Below are 22,657 nucleotides of genomic sequence, written 5' to 3' on the forward strand. Positions count from 1 at the left end.
CATTCATTCAGACTGCAAGCAACACAATGCTACAGATTTAATGCTGAGTTCACTTAAAGCTGCATCAATGCACCAAGTTAACACCAAATAATGTTAAATGTCAACGTAATGTGAAAGGTTAGATTTGTAGCATTGAAAAGGGCAATAAATAGGCATATAAAGTCATAGTAAGTATGTTTTGCTAAAATGTTCACTTCAACAGCTCTAAGTTGATGATGAGTCCATCTTTTTCTGTCAACTCGACATCATCACAGTGACCAAATGCAGCTTTAAAAGAACCAGAACAGTATTTGTGTGTTTCAGACGTTAAGTTCAAACATCATAACATGCTTGATTTGTCGCCACCGGGACATATCGCGGTGCTACGGTATTACATAATCCATGCACACAGGCCTGCAACTATTATTTTATATAATCAATTATTTTGTCTGAAAATCAGTCATCGTGAGCCCCAGACGATGATCGATACTATTCTCCGTAACACACCGACTATTTACTTTAAATGATAAACAAGTGAGAAGCCAAAACCAAATCAATGTTTGTCATTTGTGCCAGAAAAGAGAATTATCGAAACAACTGTCGAATAATTTCCTGTTGATCAAGTAATCAATAAATTGACTGATTGTTTGGAGTTAAAGTATCCACAGATCTGGAAGATGTAAGAGATTAGATTTAGAGGTAAATATACAATCATGTTTCTAAAACAGTCAGGACGCTGTTGTAAAATGTAAATAAAAACAATATGGTGATTTGCAAATCATGGAAACTTATATTTAATGGAAAATAGACAGACAACATATAAAATGTTGAAATTGAGTTTTATTGTTTTTCAAAAATATATGACTCATTTTGAATTTGATGGCAGCAACACGTCTCAACAAAGTTGTGACAGGATCATGTTCACCACTGTGTTGCATCATTTCTTTTTACAACACTGTAAACGTTTGGGACCTGAGGAGACGAGTTGGTGGAGTTTTTAAAGTGAAATGTTGTCCCGTTCTTGTCTGATACAGGACTTCAGCTGCTCAACAGTTCAGGGTCTCCTTGGTCCTATTTGTTTGTTTCATGATGCACTAAGGATCAAACTGTGTTCACAGACGACGGTTTTCGGAAGTGTTACAATATTCCTTTCTATCCTTGTGTTCAGAGATTTCTCCAGATTCTCTGAATCTTTTAATGATATTATGAACCGCAGACGATGAAATCCACTAATTCTTTGGAGTTTTACGTTGAGGAACATTATTCTTAGATTGTTGAACTATTTTCCAAACAGTCTTTCAGAGTGGTGAACCTCTCCCCATCTTCACTGCTGAGACTCTGCCTCTCTGAAATCATCTTTTTTATTCTCAATCATGTTACTGATCTGTTGCCATGGTAACCTAATTAGTCGTGAGATGTTCAACAAGATGTTTTTTTCTAATCTTCATTATCTTTTCAGTTTCAGTTGAAACTGTCCCAACTTTTGTGAAACGTGTCGCTGGCATCAAATTCAGAATAAGCACATATTTTTCATTAAACATGAACATTTCAGCATTTGATATGTTGTCTTTGTTCTATTTTCAATTTAATGTGTTTATATGATTTGCAAATGATCACATTGTTTTTATTCACATTTTACAGCATCACAACTTTTTTGAAATGGGGTTGCATGTTCTGTTAAAATGTGTGAATTATGTTCTTAAATCTTGGACTGCGTTATTAAAAGACATCATGTGAACATCCCACTACTGTTGCAAACCTTCACATCTTCCAGCTCTTTCAGAACACCAACTCCTCCACCTGGTTGTCTCCATCAGCTGGTGTGTGCTTCAGCCTTTGTTCTCATCAGTATTGATCATTGACGCCTTTAATTCAAATCTGCTACAAAAAGCTATAAAAAAAAAAATAAAAAAAATGCAATGTATTTTCCCCCCTCAAAACACAGACAGCACAATGCTTTTCTGTAACCGAATTACGCTGCATATGATCTGTCTGTGCCGAAGGACCGGACCGGTACCTTTATGAGGAGCAGTTCATCCAAACACTCAGATTCTCCACTCGCCCTCTCGGCAGCTCAAACGCTGCAGTTTGGATGTTAGTGTCAAAGGAAGTGAGTGTCGGGAACATGTTCTGAAACATCACCTGATTTACACAACAGAAACCAGAAACGGACTTTGAACAGCTCCTGCAGAATATCAAGTGTTCTGAAGATGAATTCATTTGCTGTGTGCTTATTTAATGGAATATGGACTCTTAGAAATAATATTTTAAGAGGCAAGTTCTGAGTTTTTCACGCATAAAAGCTCCAGAACTTACAAGTACTGTTGAAGACGCAACACAAAACCTGATTTGTAACAACGCAAATGACCAACAATTAACCAATGTAACATAAAAACAATGGATATCAATATATAGATCAACTAAATTAGTCAACTAATTATCATTTTCACCACACACACACACACACACACACACACACACACACAAGTACTTCTGCATGATACCATATGTTTACTTCCTGTTTGCTACAGTGCAGACACACACACACACACACACACACACACACACACACACACACAGAAAGGGAAAAGCTTGTTGTGAAGCTTCAGAACCTGAAATGATGCTGTTCACTTATTTAATGGCTGTTTCCAAACAGTAAAATATACATTTATATTTAAAAGAAAAACCTAAACATCAATCAACTGCATCGTGTGGTTTTTGTTCAGTTGTTGAACTTGTCGGTCAACAAATGATCCAAACTTGGATGTTTTGGTGTTTTAATAAAACTGAGGGAGACCGTGAGATGCAGTTGAAAGCTTGAAATAAGAACATGCTCCTGACAATCTCCGTTTCTGTTGTTTGTCCAGCTGGCCGACGAAGGACCGAAGAGCGACGCTGACTGTTGGGTGAACTACTCCTTCATCTGTGTCCTGATTAAACATTCTTATTAGTATCAGTCACTTTCAATGTTAAACATTTTGGCATCTGAACTCAAAAGCCATATTGGTTGAACCTTTGTAATGATGCTAGTGTGTGTGTGTGTGTGTGAGAGAGAGTGTGTGTGTGTGAGTGTGTGTGTGTGTGTGTGTGATCAGAGTTTATCCCTGTCCAGCAGCTCCTGCAGTTCGTTCTGGATGTCCTCCGGCAGTTCCAGAGGCGGCAGGTCATCCAGACACAGATCTTCCCGAGCCGGCATCTCCAGCGGCGGCAGCTGAGGGATGGCGATCTCCTTCCCCTTCCCCGTGCTCTTCCTCTCCGCCCCCCCCCCGTCCCCAGAGCGGACCCGGCCTGCGGGAGCACCCAGAGCTCCGAGCGCTCCACAAAGTCCGCCGCGTCGACGGCCTCGGAGCGCAGCCGCGCGTTCTCTGACCGTAGCCGCTCGCTCTCGACCGCCAGCTGCTGGTTCTCGTTCATCAGGTGGTCGACGAGGCGCCGCAGGTCCTCGATGGTGGTCTGTTGTTCTTCCAGGCGAGTCTTGTCGTCTTTGGTGGTCTTAGATCCGGGGCAGGGCGGCGCCGTCGGCTGGCCGCCTCCGGTCTGCCGAGTCTGAAGCTGGTAGAGTAAAGTATCGTACTCTCTCTCCCCGACCGATGTGCACTCTGCGGCCGAGAGGCCCCCGGAGCCGGGCGGCTGGGTCGGGAGCCCCGGGAGCCCCGGGAGCCCCGGGCCTCTGTGGGCCGGCGCCGGGCCGGGCCGGCACTTGGTGGCTTCGCGCCGAGCTTCTCTCTTCCAGCGCTCTTGGATGAGCCGCTGCTGTTTGATGTGACTGTCCCTCTGCAGCTCCATGGACAGACGAGCCTACGGACACAACGGCAGCCGTCGGACTCGCACAACTACAGCTGACACGCAAACACACGGACACACAAAGCCGAAGCTACGCTAACCCTAACCCACGCCTGCAGGGACGCTGCCACAAAAATCAGGCTGGGGATCTCAAACGGCTCTAAATTGTCATCAGAATAATGTTATGAACGAGCTGAAACCAAATCTTTCTGTTAAGATAATTACTGTAAAAGTAGTCGTAATGGAGTAAAGAGAACAGTATTTGCCTCTCATATACATAATGGAGGTAAAAAATACAAAGTATCATAATTAATTACGTCCGAGGACTGAAGAATTGTATTAATTAATTCTTCAGCGGGGTTTTTACCAAATACTGATATCGATATTACTTCGAGCTGCTGCTTTGTTTGTCTCTCAAGCTCTTGTTGTTGTTGTGATGCTGCTTTAGACTCCAGATTACCTCCAGTCATCAGCTCTCACACACACACACACACACACACACACACACACACACACACACGAGCGTCTCACCTGCTCACACTCAGTCGTCTTCATCGCATCGGTCAGAAGATCTGGGAGGAGGACAGAGACGGAGAGATGAGCACCGGGAGGAAACCACAACAATACACACTTTGAGACGCACAATAAAATGATGTGGAAGTTTGCATCAGTTCTTTGAAATGTTCCCTTTTATGTATGCAGTCAGAACATTAGGATAGTGACGTGCTGGTTGTGTAATCCAGTACGGGACTGAAACGTTACGGTGGAGAAGTTAAGGTGTTTTCATCTCAGGGTGTCCAACATCTCGGAGATAAACACTGGATGAATGAACTGCAGCCATTTCCGCACATCATTCCCCGGCTGCGGAGTTTAGGATGTATTGATATCCAGCTGTGAGGTTTCAGATGGCAACCTAATGAATGAGTGGCCACAAAACTCATTTAAAAACAAAAATGCAAAAGGCCCAGTCTAGAGCCACCGCTTGGTTTGTCCATTCTGGGCTACCGTAGAAACACGTTCCAATACTTTTGACTATTTATAAATGTAATGCGTGGTTACGTCATGAAGAGGAAACAGGCAGCTGATCCAGATTCTTGTTTGTTGAATTCTCTAAAAGAATTTAATGTGTTCTACTAGATGTTGGAAACCTTCCTTTGAGTTTCTGCTCCACGTTGGCACGACTTGCATCACATCGTTTTCTCCTGGTCGACCGCATCCTAAAGGCGCTCTGCTGGATTTGGATCAGGTGACCGGAAAGAAGGGATGGGTCACCAATTTACAATATTCAAATAGTCGTTTTAATCTCCACAAATCCATTAGTACATGCGACTTTCGTTCTTCCTTATTTCTCCCGTTTGTTACCGGTGCCTAGCTGTAATGCGTTACTCCCGTCAGAAGGTGGCAGTAATGCGCCTAAAAGCAGGCGTACAGGTGTCTTTAATGGAGTCATGGATTAGTTTGTTGGTACCCATAACAATTCATTAAAAAAAGCTTCATTCCTCCTGAAAGGGGAGGACATTAAAAGTGTTTTTCTCATGTATACAGTGAACCCTCGTTTTTCGCGGGGGTTACGTTCCAAATAGAAACCGTGATAGGTGAAATCCGTGAAGTAGAAACCTTTATTTTACAATTGAAATAGATAGAACTGGACATTAAATATATCTACGTTACATATAGTCGTAATGTGATTTCAATGCACGATGCAAATCCGTGAAGCAGCGAGACCGTGAAAGGTGAACCGCGTTATAGCGAGGGTTCACTGTACTGCAGCCTTTGGTATGTCATAGAGTAAAGCAACGAAAGTGTGAAAAATAGTATTATTGCTCTTCTACAAAGAATATTGTAAAAGGGCCCTGAGCAATTTATTGGTGAGAGAAATGAGAAATAGTTAGGTTATAGTGATATTTCTAACTGTTTTCTTTAACATGTCGTCCAGCCTGTTAAAATGGAGAAAAATGCTCATTCTTGCTGTTTGGTATAATTTTGTTCACCAACACTGAACGCGGAGCCGAGAAAACGAAGCAGAGAGCCGTCTGACGGGATCAGAAAGAAAATGTTGGAGCAGCATATTAAAGGCTGCGAGACGCTCTCGGAGACGCTTCGTGTTCCTGTGACTGCAGCTGCAAACATCATGAACACGTTTAAGGTCCGTGGGACGTCAGTCAGAGGGAGATCAACCCAGACCCAACACAACGATGGCCATGATGAACAAAGAACCAAACAACTTCTAAGTAGACCAAAGTGTAGCTTCATCGGAATCTGATTGCAGCACTTTCTGAGAGCAGTGGGCTCCGGAATATGCTCAAATGTATATCAACAAGCCGCAATGCTTCTGGGAGAACTTCCTTTTGGACACACGAGGCAAAACGGGAGCTTGTTGGTAAATCACATCAACTCTGTGTGCACAGATGAAAAGAAGTTCTACAAGAAAAGAACAGCATCCAGATAAACATGGAGGTGGTTCTGTTCTGGGCCGCTTTGCTTCGGTGCCTCGAATCTGTGAAATCTCAGAGCACTCTGCAGCGAAACGTGCTGCCCAGTGTTACAAAGCTCTGCCCCAGTCACAGGTCACGTGTCCTCCAACAGGATAGTGACCCAAAAACACACAGCTGACATCACCTCAGAATGGACCAGAACCAAACATGGGACTGTTCTGAAGTGGCCTTCAATGAGTCCTGATCTGAATCCTATCAAACATCTCTGGAAAGAGTCTGACAGCGCGTGGAGAAGGAGCGGCTTCAGACCCGGGACAGCTGGAAGAGTGGACCGAACTACCCGCTGACGGACGCACCAGTCTCACCGAGGGACGCAAGAGTCCCACCGAGGGACGCGCAGCTCATCTATTTGCAGTGATTATGCAACAAAATATCGGGTTAAGGGTCATTTTTGTCATTACCATTTTAAATTTTCCTCTCCATGGAATCAAAAATCAAAAAGTACAGTTGGATTTTTGTTCAAAATCAAATAACCAATGATGGAGGTTTTTCTTTTATTCATGGGACGGTACGAACACGGTGAGTGTGGTGTCACAGGTGTGGTTGGAAGAGGGCCGACCTGCTGCTGCTCCGTGGCATGAGATCGCCTCTTCGTACTTTCCAGCAGCTACCAAACGGTCGGCCTTCCTGCACTGCTGGTGAGCCTGAACATATGAAGAAAAATAGAGCACGCAGCGATGTCAAAAACATACAAGACAATGAGTTCAATGTGGTTAATGTCAAATAAAATATTAAGAGAGGTGGTTGAATACACAGAATTCAGGAACGATCAATCAGAGATGAGGGAGGTAGAAAAGCAGAGAGGGGGAAAGGTGTTTTTAAATCCTTGAATGAATTATGTTCATGCAACTAAAATACTAAATATTTGCCGTTTTATTCTCCTTAAAACTATGACCTTGATACTTTCTTTGTGATTCATTTGTAATAGTCATAATAATAAAAATATTAATAAAAAAACTATTTATATAGCACCTTTCATACAAGAAATGCAGCTCAAAGTGCTTCACAGCATGAAAAGTACATGTAGTGATTCACATAAAAACAGATATGAAGGAACATTTAAAAATAAAGAAAAGAAATGAGATACATAAGAACAGATCAAATGCATGAGAACTGATAAAATTAAACACAAATCAAGTTAAAATATAAAATAAGCAATATGAATTTTAAAGGCGCGGTAGTTCAAGTGCAAGAGAGCTTCAGGAGCATCTCGTTAAAGGCTGATGTAGAGATGTGTTAGAGCTTTCTTTTAAAAGTATTAACTGAGCTGATATCTAACAGGTAGTTTGTTTCACAGAGGAAATTAAATTCTAAGATTTTGCTTTGAGAAATTAAAATGTTGAATTTTCTAATTTGTTATGCCATTTTATAGCTCAAATGTTTCATTGTTTATTTGAGAAAATAATTAGATCAATCAATAGTTCTTACCCAAGCGTGTTACTTTTATTTCCAATGAAAAGAAAATCCTGAATAAATAAACAGGAACAAAACACATGCAGATGCTTTGATACTGATGAACTATATACAGTGGTGTGAAAAAGTGTTTGACTCCTTCCTGATTTCTTATTTTTTTGCATGTCTGTCACACTTAAATGTTTCAGATCATCAAACAAATGTAAATATTAGTCAAAGATAACACAAGTAAACACAAAATGCAGTTTTTAAATGAAGGTTTTTATTATTAAGGGAGAAAAACAATCCAAACCCACATGGCCCTGTGTGAAAAAGTGTTTGCCCCCTAAACCTAATAACTGGTTGGACCACCCTTTACAGCAACAACTGTAATCAAGCGTTTGCGATAACTTGCGATGAGTCTTTTCCAGCTGTGGAGGAATTTTAGCCGACTCATCTTTACAGAGTTGTTGTAATTCAGCCACATTGGAGGGTTTTCCAGCACCAACCTCCTTTTTAAGGTCATGCTACAGCATCTCAATAGGATTCAGGTCAGGACTTTGACGGGGCCACTCCAAAGTCTTCATTTTGTTTTTCTTCATCCATTCAGAGGTGGACTTGCTGGTGTGTTTTGGATCATTGTCCTGCTGCAGAACCCAAGTTGACTTCAGCTTGAGGTCACGAACAGACGGCCGGACGTTCTCCTTCAGGATGTTTTGGTAGACGGTAGAATTCATGGTTCCATTTATCACAGCAAGTCTTCCAGGTCCTGAAGCAGTAAAACAGCCCCAGACCATCAGACTACCACCACCATATTTTACTGTTGGTATGAGGTTCTTCTTCTGAAATGCGGTGTTACTTTTACACCAGATGTAACGGGACACACACCTTCCAAAAAGTTCAACTTTTGTCTCGTCAGTCCACAGAGTATTTTCCCAAAAGTCTTGGGGATCATCAAGATGTTTTCTGGCAAAAATGAGACGAGTCTTAATGTTCTTTTTGCTCAGCGGTGGTTTTGGTCTTGGAACTCTGCCATGCAGCCATTTTTACCCAGTCTCTTTCTTATTTCATGGAGTCATGAACACTGACCTGAACTGAGGCAAGTGAGGCCTGCAGTTCTTTGGATGTTGTCGTGGGGTCTTTTGTGACCTCTCGGATGAGTCGTCGCTGCTCTCTCAGGGTAATTTTGGTCGGCCGGCCGCTCCTGGGAAGGTTCACCACTGTTCCATGTTTTCTCCATTTGTGGATAATGGCTCTCACTGTGGTTCTCTGGAGTCCCAAAGCTTTAGAAATGGCTTTAGAACCTTTTCCAGACTGATAGATCTCAATTACTTTCTTTCTCATTTGTTCCTGAATGTCTTTGGATCTCGGCATGATGTCTATCTTTTGAGGATCTTCTGGTCGACTTCACTTTGTCAGGCAGGTCCTATTTCAGTGATTTCTTGATTGAGAACAGGTGTGTCAGTAATCAGGCCTGGGTGTGGCTCGAGAAATTGAACTCAGGTGTGATGAACCACAGTTAAGTTATGTTTTAACAGGAGGGGGCAAACACTTTTTCACACAGGGCCATGTGGGTTTGGATTGTTTTTCTACCTTAATAATAAAAACCTTCATTTAAAACCTGCATTTTGTGTTTACTTGTGTTATCTTTGACTAATATTTAAATTTGTTTGATGATCTGAAACATTTAAGTGTGACAAACATGCAAAAAAAAAAAAGAAATCAGGAAGGAGTCAAACACTTTTTCACACCACTGTATGATTGAACCTGGACAGGTGTCCGTCTATAAAAGGACTGACACAAACCCACTCACTCCTTTCACCACAGTTTAAGTGTTTCTTTAACGGTTATTCCTTCAAAGATTCTGCTAAACAAACATTTTTGTTTCTATTTCTAATTTGGGAGTTTTGTTGGGTGGAACATTAAAAAGCTAGTTTGTCTTAAAGGAGGAAAGACACGCTGCTGTCCGTAAACCACATATTTAAGAAGTTAAAGAATGCTGATGTGGCATTTTGCATTATTGAGGTTGAGGCCATGTGATCATTTATAACCTGTTTTAGAGGTTATCATCAAATGTCCTCCCCGACAAGTAGCAACGTTATTACAGCCTCACTTGCTTATTAGACATCTTTAAAAACATGTTTTCAATGGTTTTAACAGCGTCACCAGAACATCTTCACGGTCATTCAGTCGAGGACACAAACACAATGTGTGGAGCACGTCCGCACAACAACACGCACACACAACAACACGCACACACAACAACACGCACACACAACACACAACAACACGCACACACAACAACACGCACACACAACAACACGCACACACAACACACAACAACACGCACACACAACAACACGCACACACAACAACACGCACACACAACAACACGCACACACAACAACACGCGCACACAACAACACGCGCACGCAGCGCACGCCGCCGCGGCTAGCCGCTAGCTCACTGCGGAGCTCCAGTAACGCTAGCCTGTTATTGCAACATCCAAGACGGAAACTCACGAGGTTGAGCGGGCTGTCCACGACCTCCATGGAGTCGATTCTTCGACGGCTTACACTACATGAAACGTGCCTGTGTCCCTCGCGGACTGTCATTCGCCCCGTAAATAGCCAGAGGTGTCGTTGAGCACGTACCACCAGGACTCTGCGGTGAAGGAAGCACGGTCGCCTCCACTCCACCGCAGATCTGGGTGAGCGAGTCGTGACGTCACTGCCGCTCGACGCTACGTTTTCTTGTTTTTTTTTTGCTGCGTGAAGTAAATCGGAAGTAAAAATAAAAAAATGTCTGGCACCTGAAAGTTAAAAACTTAAAACATAATTGTGTTAAATTGTGTGAATTTCATGAACGCATCTGGGCAGTAACGTCAGCCGCCCTTTGATTTTAGTTGCGCCTACAGCTGTGTAATTATGGTAAGGACTGGTGAACGAGGCGAAGGTCCTGAAAGATATATGTGCGCGGACAGTGTAGTCAGTCCATAGATAAGGACGGTCTCTGGGAGACGTGAACGTCCTGAAAAAACAAAACAATTATACGTAAACTGGTATAAATTTGACCAAGCGACGTTCCTGAAATATATTTCTTTCACTTTTGTTTTTATAAACATAATGATTGTATTTTATTCTCATGTTTGATCAGTTGTACATTTTATTTTGCCTGTATCAGATACACCCTTAAGATTAATTAAATGTCCTCTCTGACAGTAGGGACACTCTAAAAGATACTTATATTTCCACTTCTAAAATTCTTGGGAAAAAAATATTTGTGAGAAATATATGTTGGGAGTTTTTTTTTAATTTAATTTTTTTTTTTTTTTTTAACAAATGGCATGTCCTTATTGATCTCCTGCTCCTTATTCTGTATAGTAGTGTCTACTGCTACCACTGCATCAGCTAATGGAGGAATGTAAACAGCAAAATGTTAAAAAAAATAAAATAATCAAAGTCCAAACTAGAAGAAACAAACACTCAAGACCGCCGACAGAGCTAACAAATTATTGTTCCTCAAACAGGTGAAGTTGGATGGCTCAGATTCAATACTGTTAGAGAGGACATTGGTAACAGCAATCTTTAGGATATATCTGATAAACCTATGGGAAAGATAACACAGCATGTATCAAACATGAGGATAAAGTACATTTCATTATGTTCATGAAAGAAAACAGAAAGAGCAGGAAATAAAACATGCGTATGTATCTTTCAGGACCTTCATCTTTACCGTAATCCCCCAACAGGAGGTGCAACCAAAATCAGATGGCTTTACCACGGTTATACACTTGGCTGCTTACGTTACAGCAAGAAACACATCTGTATTTCTTTAAAAAAAAAAAAAAAAAAAAAAAAAAAATTCCCTCGTTAGGTCTGAACTCGGTTTACTTTTGTTATGTTGGTAACAGCCTTATTGCGACATTTTGACCGGAAGTGCTTGCGCTTCATTAAGTCTCACTTGACCAGTTATTTTTGTTTCCATTCCGGACGCAAGAGGAAGTGACTTTTTGCAGTATATGTGGTCAATGGGTTGAGATTATTGTACAACAATCATGAGATTTAAACATTCATAAGATAAATCATATAGGGTTTTTGTTTGTGTCGGAGGAGGCGGTGTCGCTACACGTTTAAAGACGTCCGTGTCCTCTCCAGTCGACATACCATGTTGTCAGAGGCAGCCAACGTCAGAGAAGCAGAATCTGAGACGCAGCAGTGAAGCCCCCTCCTCCCCGATGTGGATGAAGAAGAGAGGTCATACGTGTTTGTTAGCTTCCAGTATGGCCTCGTTCGTCTTGCTCATGATGGTGCTGTACGGCACGATCAGCACCCAGCCGTCGGTCGGCTCCAGCCTCAGACACGACTACCAGCTGCTGGGAAGGCCCCTCTACAAACTGGACCTGAGCTGGCCCAAGAACCCGGAGCTCTTCACCGGAGAGGCGTTCGGAGTGGCCGTCAACCAGTACGCCGGTGTGGTGTATGTGGCCCAGAGAGGTAAAGACAATCATCCATACAGGTCGAGCAGAATATGTCTTTAATGCTTTGTTTTGGAAATATTTGTTTTCCCTGATGACATTAGTAAACAAGCATGCTTTAGGAATATGAAATGATTATATTTTTGTAGATAAGATAGCAAATAGAAACATAAAGATATATAAAATGAATTAGAAGTGTTGGTGGATATTAATCCAGATGTGCAAAATATGTGAGGAGACCTGTATGTAAGTGAAACTGATTCTGAGCTTTGTAAATGCTAAATACGCACGCACACAGTTTTTGTAGGAACTCCCAGTAGAACTCCCAAAACCTCACCTTAAACACTTAAAATTAAATAAATCAAAACTCCACCAGTCATCCATAACAACTGGGTAGTCCCCTAAATAGTCGACCCGACGTCAGTCTGTGAGAAAAGTTGTAGTCGACCGAGTTTGTCGTTTAGCTGCAGGGTGAAAAAAACAAAAACAAAACTCAAACTGCGCCAAAGTCAAAGATGTTATAAATAACTTAGAAGAATAATTAGTTACCAGCCAAGCCTGCCACTCTAGGAAGGTGGCCCCTTGGGTAATGGGTGACATGTCCAGTGGGCCCTCCCTTCACAACCAGTAAACAAACTCATGGCCTGAATAAGAGTCTGTCACTAATGTCCCCCCTCCCCCTCCCATAGCCACCAGAAAATGTCCTTTGTCCTTGGTCTCAAAACCTCTGTTGTGGGACTTTGGTCACATGATCCCGCATCACGTTAAATTTAAGTGTGTGTAAGTTTCACACTTACAAAACGTGTAACTTTCACGCCTAGGCACCCCCCAAAGCGGGGCTATCTCACATTTAGCTGTTGCCGACGAGCGTGTCTATTTCATGCTTTGCCGTGATGCTGGGTTGTGTTGGAAGTGAGTGACTCTCACGTGTGATAATGAACATCAGCAGCACGCAGCATCAAGCAATTCAATTACTGTAATCAGCTATTACATCAGATGGGTTTCTCTCTGTAATACTGTCCGACCTCGACCTTAGTGTGCGTCGTGGCCTGAGGTGACCCGTGTCGTGGTGCGCCTGATTGTGCAATGCAGCTGATGTTGACTCCTCGCTATCCATCGCTGTACCGTACTGGTTTGCCTTTGCTCTGTTCTAGGGGACAATGTGCCCAAGGTGCTGGTGTTCACCACAGACGGAGACTTCCTCATGGCCTGGAACACGACCACCCTGGAGATGCCTCACGGGATATTTTTAGCAGATGCGGCCTCATCGAACCCGACCGTGTGGATCACAGACGTGGGGAACGGCCCAGACGGCCACTGCGTCAAACAGTACTCGCCGTCAGGGAAGCTTCTGCAGGTGACGTCTTCTCTGGAATTTGATTTGACGTTAGGAAGAGTTGCTTCTAGAAGCTTGGCTAAAGTCTATAATGTGATATACGGGATAAAGAAACAGGATGTTGACGTTGTTGAACGTTTTCTTGCATGTGTCAGGTTCTCGGGACCCCGGGGAAAGCAGGTGCCGGTTTGGACCCCCTGCAGTTCGACCAGCCCGCTGAGATCTTCGTCCACGACTCCGGGGAGATGTACATCGTGGATGGCGACGGCGGCATGAACAACCGCCTCATCAAGCTGTCCAAAGATCAGGAGGTGTTGTGGATGCACGGAGAGAAAGGACAAGGCCTGGCTCAGTTCTACATCCCCCACAGCGTGACGGTGGACGCCGCCCAGCGGGTGTGGGTGGCCGACAGGGGCAACAAGAGGATCCAGGTCTTCAACACCGTCACCGGGGACTGGCTGGGCACGTGGGGCAGCTGCTTCACCGAGGACGCGCCCTACTCCGTCCGCCTGACCTCGGACAAGAAGTATTTTGTCGTCGTGCAGCTCAACACCAATCAGATTTCGCTGCTGGACGCGCCGCCGGTAGGTTTGATCGGTCAGTGCAGAGTGGTGAGCGTGATCCAGCTGCCCGACGAGGTGAAGCCCCACCTGGTGGACCTGGACCTGAAGACCGGCGCCCTGTACGTCGCCGAGATCGGAGCTCAACAGGCTCAAAAGTTCACCCCCTTCAGTCTGGGGGGGAGTTTCCTGTAGAGCCACGCTGGGTTTTATCCGGAGAATTGAATGTCTGATCCGAAAAACTAACCATGCCAATTATTAGCATCACTACTTCACACGTGGATTATTATCGAGTTTGCAATCAAGTGATCCAAAAAACAAAAATCACAGTATGGTGAAACTTAAGCTAAGATATCTATTGTATCCTCAAACATCCCTGTCTCCTAGCTGTACATATTACTCTACTATATTGCATCTGGATACATTTATTTTCTTTAAATCAATTGAATAGGAAAAAAGTCTTTTTTTTTTTTTTTTTTTAGTAATATCCACTCTTGGAGGAATAATAATGGTTTAACTCAAAGCTAAAGGTGAGCAAGAGCTTGTTTCAATACTAAAAAATGTCTGTTGAAGCATGAGACAGAACGCTTGTTATTTTTAATTAATGGATCATGTTTCCAAACAGAATCCTCATATTAACCTCACCTGGCACACACAGCAAACCCTCGTGTCAAAGTCCGGCTTTACAAAAACATAGCGCTTGATTGACGAGAAAAAAATTAAATGACAAACTATTCATTTAAAAAAATAAACATTCATAGCATCTACTTTTAAACTTTAAAAAGAAGCTGTGGTGTCGTTCCATTCAGCTATCCATTCATGGTATCTGCTGTTTAGAAGCAGATAAATGTATTCTCCTACTTTCAACAGATAGCCCTCTTGCATGTTAGGACTCTGACTTGAATGAAGCATGTGAAAACATTATCTGTAGCTTCAATTATTTCACCCAGAAATGAACACGCTGCCGGCGTCTGTCCGTCAGCAGTACGGTGGTACTTGGTGAAAATGAAACCCTCTTGTGCTGTGTTCTGGAACAGCTGCACTACAGCGTCCTCACACGCTTTTGATTAGAAAATTCTTTACATCAGTTGTTCCTCCTTTTCTGCTACGTAGCCAAGATGGCGACTGTTGAGGGTGAAAAGTCTCCAGCGTTTCTCTCATTTTGTTTGGGACCGTTTTGCGTCCGTTATCCGGGTAGCTGTAGTGCACGTTTCTGTGCTCGTCAGTGTGAGCACAGTGAAGGTTTTCTTCTGGCTACGCATGTGCTGCTTTCTAACTTTTAATTATATTCAATGGAATTCAAGTTAAAGTGAAGTAACTGAGATCACTGGACAGGATGTCCTTCAGTAAACCTTGTTAAAGCAACTTCAGATCAGTTGAAAGCAGATGACAGAAGCAGGTAAATAAAATAGTTATTAGTTAATAGTTCACAAAGGTATCATATTGTTTGCTATCAGTGCATTGTTATAAATGATCTCAAATGACTGCGTATGTTATAGGGGTTGAGCTTTTCATAGTTATTTTCTATTTTGTGCAGTTGTGTATTTTTGTTGACGTTGCACTCTTTGAACAGATCAGAGCCTCTCTGAAGTATTTTCCTCTCTTTGCTGCAGACACTTTAACTCGATTGTGTGTTGTTATTTTTTTGCTGATTCAGCCTGTCACCTGATGTACACATGCTTAAAAGGCTGGAACTGAATTGTTTTTTCACACTTTATGTTCTATAGATATGAAAAAAAATCTTAAAGCACTTGAGAATATAGTGAATAAATATACTATTGATTTATTCTTTGTAAAATGACTTTGGCACATCAGCTTCCTTTCAGTAATAATATTTCTATCTCGCTGTATATTCTCTGTTACTATGACATTAATGACATTATTGTTACTGAGAAATATATTGTCACAGTTGATCTATTTCTGTTGAAAAATGGATTTATCTGGAGATTCAGTGAGAGGTGACACTCGCTATTGCTGCAATAGGAAAACTGTATATAGTCGTAGCATCTTTTATTGCAGTAACTGAGCTTTATGAGTGTCAACAGTGTTAACATTTCCAGTTTAACCCACGTCACCAATTTGCCACATTGAGTTTGAGAATTTCAACATCTCCAGCATTGCAATATAATTTCCAAAGCAGTTTCACATTTTGACCTATTTTTCTTCCATTACACTAAACGTTAAAATATGTAAATGTGTATGGATTAAATCAAATGAATATGACCAACACAGAAACTTCAAAAGAGTGGATAAAAAAAAAGACATAAAACTAAATAAAAACTCCTCTGTTTTTGTTTGGGGATGAATGTAAAAGTAAAGAGTGTATTTATGGATGGTAATGAGGATTTCATTGTGTTAATGGTTCCATTACAGGACACCATCTTTTTTTATGAACGAGGCCCTTTGGAGCCTTGATGCATGTTATTTGCTGCATCTCATACTGTCCCCAGACTTTTTGGATCTAAATGTTATACACTTTAAATCAGCAAATAGATTTTAGTCCCTCTCTCAAATCTAGAAGGACTACTTTTGGATCTTTGGAAATATCATATTGGAAAACCTCTGTAAGTGATTTAAATACAGCTACACCTGTCTAATGATTTCTTAACTTCCAATATGACCAGAAATACGGGTTTGGTTGCCAGTTTGTGGAACACGTATTCTCTTTTAATTATCTGAGGTAGTTGGGCGCCACTTTGTTGTTATTAATATTCAAACTCCCATCAAATATTAGAGCTCATTAAAAATGGGCCTCTACAAACTTTTCTCAGATATCTAATGATTTATCTGTTTTTCGCTTGGCTTTCCATCTCTTCTTTATTTGTGAAGTATTTTTTGGGTTCATGAACTACAATATTAGATACACACTGGACATGATTTTCTCTACCTTATTTCTGATGTTTTATTTCTTTAAGGAACTCTTCTTATTTGATGGGGTTTTGACATTTTACAATTCTCAACATGGGAAAAGACAGAAAGTTGCCATATATAGTCGAGTCTGATTAAAAAAAAAAAAAAAAAAAAATGTTTTCGATATAGTCCTCATATATTTGGCCTCAGTGAAGTATATGTTACTCGCTCTGCTTATTTTTTTCCCATCGGCCACTACTGTGACGGTTTGTGGGTGGAGCTCAGGGTGGAGGACTCAAAACACTGACAAGCAGGCAAACTGATCATGACCACGACCATACATTTTGTGATCTGAAATTCTTTTTAAAATTTTTTTTTTATTGAACTTTCATATATGTTGCCTTGTTTTGTTTTTGCCAAAATCTACTTGAAGCTTTTTGTAGTCTAGAAGTGATTCAGTTGTTTTTACATAATGCGATTGACGTAATTTCCACCACTTCCTTATTGTTTTAATTGATTTACATCGTCATGGTCTGAAGAAGGCTGAGTGTTTTGTCATGATGAATCACATATCTAATTGTCTTGTTATAAAATATGTTTTTGTGGTGTCTTTTTATTTGATTTTCAGGACTGTTACGACTTATTATGAAACAGTCTGATCTCATGATAATTGAAAATGATTTAAAATGGCTTGAAAATTGGTTCATTTTCATATGAGGATAGTTTTTGTCATCTAAAGTCGTGATTTGGAAGTAATACGCATCAGAATGAGTCAATTGTTATGTAACAGTCTGTAACTACAATGTTGACTGTAATTCCATGATGCTGTTGGTGTTATATGTAAAAGTGGGAGGCTTTTGGATTTCCATTTCCATTTACTGTGTACATTCATGTATGTTGTACAATACTTTCAATAATATCTTGTCTTTTTTTCAAATTGTTGCAGTGGCAGGAAAAGCATCTTAAACTTCTTACAAATAAAAGTAAAACAGTAAGTGGGCCCGGAGAGTACGGACTCCTAATTGCGGGTTTAAAGAATATGTAAGTTAACTGTGTGTTTGTTTTGTGGGCCACGTCTGTATGATTTGTTTAAAAACTTTCAATGATAATTTTTAAGTCATTTCGTAAAGTTAATTTTGGTGTCTTTACTGTCCCGACTGAATGGGAACCCAAAGACGGATGATTATTAAAAGATTAAAACCAAGTAATCGTAGCAGTGTCTCATTTTCACTACGAAGCGGTTGTGTTTTTATGATAACAGACGTCTGACAGCAACGATTGCAGAAACTGCTTTTGTGTATTTTTTCACAAATCTCAGCGATTTTAGAGCTTAATTATTTATCTAGAAAATAAATCTTATTTGTAGCAACTCTATTTATTACTACTGTGTAACTGTAGTAAAATATGACCCATATATACCAACATACAGTGGAGTCCAGAAGTGTAAGACCACATTTAAAATATGTTTTATTTTTGGAAATAAATTTGAAAGACTTTAAAATATTTAGAAACACAAGAAGTCCTGACATGTAAAATGAAGAAATATTTCAGATGTTGTTGTGTTTCTGGCTCAAACTGATGGAGATTTAGTGATTGTGTTAATTACTTTGGACAAAAGGTCAGATTCCTTGGAGCTGTACTCCTGTTGGAGCAGCGTTCAGATGACACTCAGATTAATCTGATCATCACAGGCTTGTTCAACTAAATCAACTGATGGCCAATGATCACCTTAATGTGCCTCAAGTTTCCAGCAGCTCACTAATGAGCCCAAACACACCTCAAAGCTTTGAGGAGCAACGTGAAGACCAAAGACGGCCCAGGAGTGCTGACTTTCCTCCTCAACCTTTTTGAACATTTATGGGTCATTTGAAGACTGAGAAAATATTCCTGATATCACGAAAAGCTTTTTGAAACATTGTCACATTGCAGGGATGACATGGATTATCAGGTTTGAACAAAAACGGGGGCAGACCAAATACTTTTTTGAAATGTTGAGTATTTCTTTCTCCCAAAACTATTACGTTGATATTATTTGTGATGAATAAAACATTATTATAATTGTCTTCTTCCCCGGTGGTCTCTGACTTTTGGAACCTACTAGTGAGTGTGAAGATTAATGTCAGTGTCCTTAGGTACTCCCAGCTATTACTGCCTTAACTTTGTCCCATATATAAGTTGTCAGGAGCAGAGCCATTGATAGTCAGTGATCTGGCCAGGGTGTGGACTAGAGATATGATGGTTTCTAAAGATGGATTAGAGGAGATTAAAGATGTGCATATGGATCAGAGATTATCCATATATCAGCATGTTCCTAAAAAAAATACACATTACTGATCGGCACTTAGTGGTGTGGATGAATGAAAGTCCTTTGATTTTGGTAGATTGCTCCATTAGGTGGGTATCATATTGTACCACTAGGTGGAGCTCAGTTCATTTAGTTTGTTCTTCCTTCCTGTCTCTATACTTTACACTCCCATGAAGATATACATCATGTCACATTTCATTGTTTATAATATTGTAAGGTCTTCACTGTAACCTGAGATGACTTATGTTGTGATTTGATGCTATATAGATAAATAATACGTTTTCCTTTATTAACTTTCTTGGTTTAGTGTTAACGGCAGCTGGAGTGGAGGTGAACGCAGTCTCAGTTAAACTACGTCTCCTGCTTTCAAATTAAATTGTAACAACATATCTAACATATCCAAGGTCATGCTGTTATAGTTTTTGCATGCATAAGTGTGCTCTGACTTCCAAATAATTAGATTTTCAAAAATATTTGGTCTTACAGCACAAATAAGATCAAATGTTCTCAGTGGAACATTTGCATTTGCATTACAGTGAAATAATAATATTAATACTAAGTTAATTTCTCTTTAGGCGTCAGCTTGTTGAAACAGCCAGAAAAAAAAACCCTGTTTCAAAATGTATAGTTGAGCCTTTTCTAACCCTTATTATACATAATTAATAGCTTATTATATTATTGTATTTCCTCAATCCCCCAAAACCAACCAGCACTCTCGAGCTGGTCTGATTCACCAGAAATACAATGTTGGCATGAAGCTGCAAACTTTTTCAGTCAATATTCTTTTCCCCTTCTGCTATCTGTTACCGTTTTTAAAATCCCAGCTACAACAACAACAACAACAACAACAACAACAACAACAGCCATTAATTTAATCATGCAAAAAGCAGGCCTCCTTGGTTCTTTCTGGTGTTTTGCCATGTTAACGCCAGGGCTCACCTCCTCACTAGTAAAAGCTCCACCAAAACAAGGTCCCCCAATACTACTGAAGGGCACTGTTGCTGCATCCGGCCACATATGACTGGGATTATTTTAATGAAATATGAACAGGCCAGACCATTTCCCCCTGTAGTAGAATGATGTATGGGTGCAGTCAGAGCATTCTCCAGCACGGTGGGGATAGGTCTGGTTATGCAAGACTATTATAGAGCTGACCAGCATCATTTTTAAATATGATTACCTGTTTAAGTTATTTTTGACCCATCCAGTTTCCTGGTTTTCTATGACTGCGTACTTAAAATTAGTTTTTTCTTCTGAAATTGAGGACAGACAAAATGAAGCAATTTGAGTATGTCATATTGATAATAAAATAGATGTTGGTTTCAGATTTACACCACTCCTAAAATGGAATAAAAGGAGCTTGCCTGAGGTTTTCTGTGTGTTAATTACATGACACACAACTGTACAACAAATGAACTCAATAAGATTTTCCACTTCCGACTTTGAAATATCAAACAAATTTGTGATTAATCCAATTATGTTGACAAAAACAGGGTACCTGAGTAAACCTGAGGCCTTTAGAGCTCCATCAGCCAGAAACGTGAATTACAGACACAAAAATTTGTATATTTGAAGTGTGATTAAACAAAAATAACCGTAAAGATTTCCAAAAAGTATTTTCTTTTCTTTTCTAAAACTTTAATTCAGTTGCTTTAAAATAATAACTGTTTTTATTTTACCATTACGAGGCGGAGCACATTTTGAGGTTAACCTTGAGAACATTTCCAAGGCCTACGTTCAAGCAGAGCAGTGTTTCCAGCTGCCCTGCCGCTCTGCCCTCAGCGCTGTCTGACAGGAACTCTGTAGGCGTCCATGCAAACAACAGACAAATGTGAATTGAGTCATAGCTCATTGAATAAAAGATAGAACTGGAGAGAGACTGAGAGAAAGAGCAATGAGAGCTGGGAGGGGTTGGAGAAGAAAGAGGGGATCTATGGCGAGAAGAGAGGAGGACGGCTGTGTGTGAGAGGGAAAGGGGTCAGATGGAAAAGGAGATGAAGGGGAAATGGATGAATATCATACAACACAAAGCTTAATAACACAGTGGTGTCATTGTTACGAGGACAGCGGCCTCTTAGCACAGGAACACCACTGAAAGAAGAGAAGAGCAGTGGAGGGAACATGGAGAGATGTGGCAGCTCTGCAGTTGGAGCTGTGGACACCTCGGACCGACACACCAACCCTGATGATAGGGCTCACTTCTCCTCAACATGACAAAAAAATGTCCTATTAGTCCTATAATTATTACATAGTTTTTGTGAGTCACAGAGGAAGCGTTGGGACGAGAAATTAAGAGTCCATGTTCATTTTTGCAGACCAACCTCCCCCATTTATGTATTAATTTGTTTTTGTTCAGCATATTTTCATGTCTTATTCCTCATGGTGCATGGTGTCTTTTTTGCAGAACAAACGTCAAGTGTCTTTATTCATCACATGCCTTCCTCTCGAATAACTTCTGTTGAGGTATTTGAATCCTAATTTAGACATCACTTTTGGGCCTTCATTTTTTTTTGTTCCAGTAATTGCTAATTCAATATCCATATTAAGACAAGTACATAATACATGTTTGTCTGTTCTCACATAGCCAGCAGATCTCTCCACTCTGCTGTGGTAGCGCTGAAGAACAGTCTGGCTGCATCCGTTTATCATTCGGATTTAAGAGGAAACTAGAATTAATGCCATGTGGTTCAATGTCTCCACCAACCGGTCAAGTTGCAGTTTGCATCCAAGTTTGACAAGACTCATATTATATATTCAATTAAATTTTCTTTTTTAGTGACAGTTAAAGTCCAAACAATAACCAGTATAAGCTCGGCTTCACCATCACAGCAGACAGAGCAGCTGCAGCTCTGCTCACAGCAAGAAGCTGAACACTGTCGGGGATCGGCCTTTTAACATGAATGAGCACTAAATGCACAACTTGTCACATCACCTCTAATTCCTGTGTGTGTGTTACAGCTGACATGGACCAACACACTGTTCATGAGGACCAGAGCAGCTGAATGCAAACAGACATGTGGCTCAGCGCAAACGGAAGAAGAAAAGTATTGCGAGGGAATGCAAAAGTAGTCCTGAAAAAAATCCTCCCCTGTGACCCTTTAGGCTAGGGGCTCCGTACACATGAGCAACAGTAGGAGGGAAAACTTTCCCTTAACAGGAAGAAACTTCAGACAGAACCAGGCTCAGAGGTCGGCGGCCATCTGCCTCGACCGGGTTGGGATGAGGGGAGAGCGGAGAGAGAAAAAAACAGCATAGAGAGACAACAACAAAAATAAAGACTGGGGCAGGTTAGTGGAGCCATGTAACCACACATGTACCTCACATACACCTCCAGAGCCAGCGATACGTACAGAAGGAGCACAAACTATGACCAAGAGAAGGCGTAAGGTTAATGAGACGCAATAGTGTTCAGTTTCAAATTGGATTCAACATAGCAATGGAGCTGCTAATTACCAGTCAGTGTGTTACTGAATGAGAGAA

General features: G+C 41.0%; 2 protein-coding genes across 2 annotated transcripts; one reads left to right on the forward strand and one right to left on the reverse strand.

The window, feature by feature from the left end:
- Nucleotides 1-2,932: 2,932 nt before the first annotated feature.
- On the reverse strand, nt 2,933-10,336 carry nrbf2b (nuclear receptor binding factor 2b). The gene is given in 6 exon segments (XM_069708759.1): nt 2,933-3,034; nt 3,077-3,231; nt 3,234-3,777; nt 4,294-4,334; nt 6,817-6,901; nt 10,172-10,336. Coding segments are annotated over 6 exon segments (1,020 nt in total). The 5' UTR covers nt 10,265-10,336.
- Nucleotides 10,337-11,617: 1,281 nt separating this feature from the next.
- On the forward strand, nt 11,618-18,080 carry LOC138626832 (NHL repeat-containing protein 3-like). The gene is made up of 3 exons (XM_069708760.1): nt 11,618-12,145; nt 13,281-13,483; nt 13,618-18,080. The coding sequence occupies exons 1-3, from the start codon at nt 11,887-11,889 to the stop codon at nt 14,215-14,217; spliced, it is 1,062 nt and encodes a 353-aa protein (XP_069564861.1). The 5' UTR covers nt 11,618-11,886; the 3' UTR covers nt 14,218-18,080.
- Nucleotides 18,081-22,657: the final 4,577 nt, after the last annotated feature.

Source organism: Brachyistius frenatus, unplaced genomic scaffold, assembly GCF_029030835.1.
Source record: "Brachyistius frenatus isolate BFR_SWC_R1_liver_20210118 unplaced genomic scaffold, ASM2903083v1 Contig_78, whole genome shotgun sequence".
NCBI lineage: Eukaryota > Metazoa > Chordata > Actinopteri > Embiotocidae > Brachyistius > Brachyistius frenatus.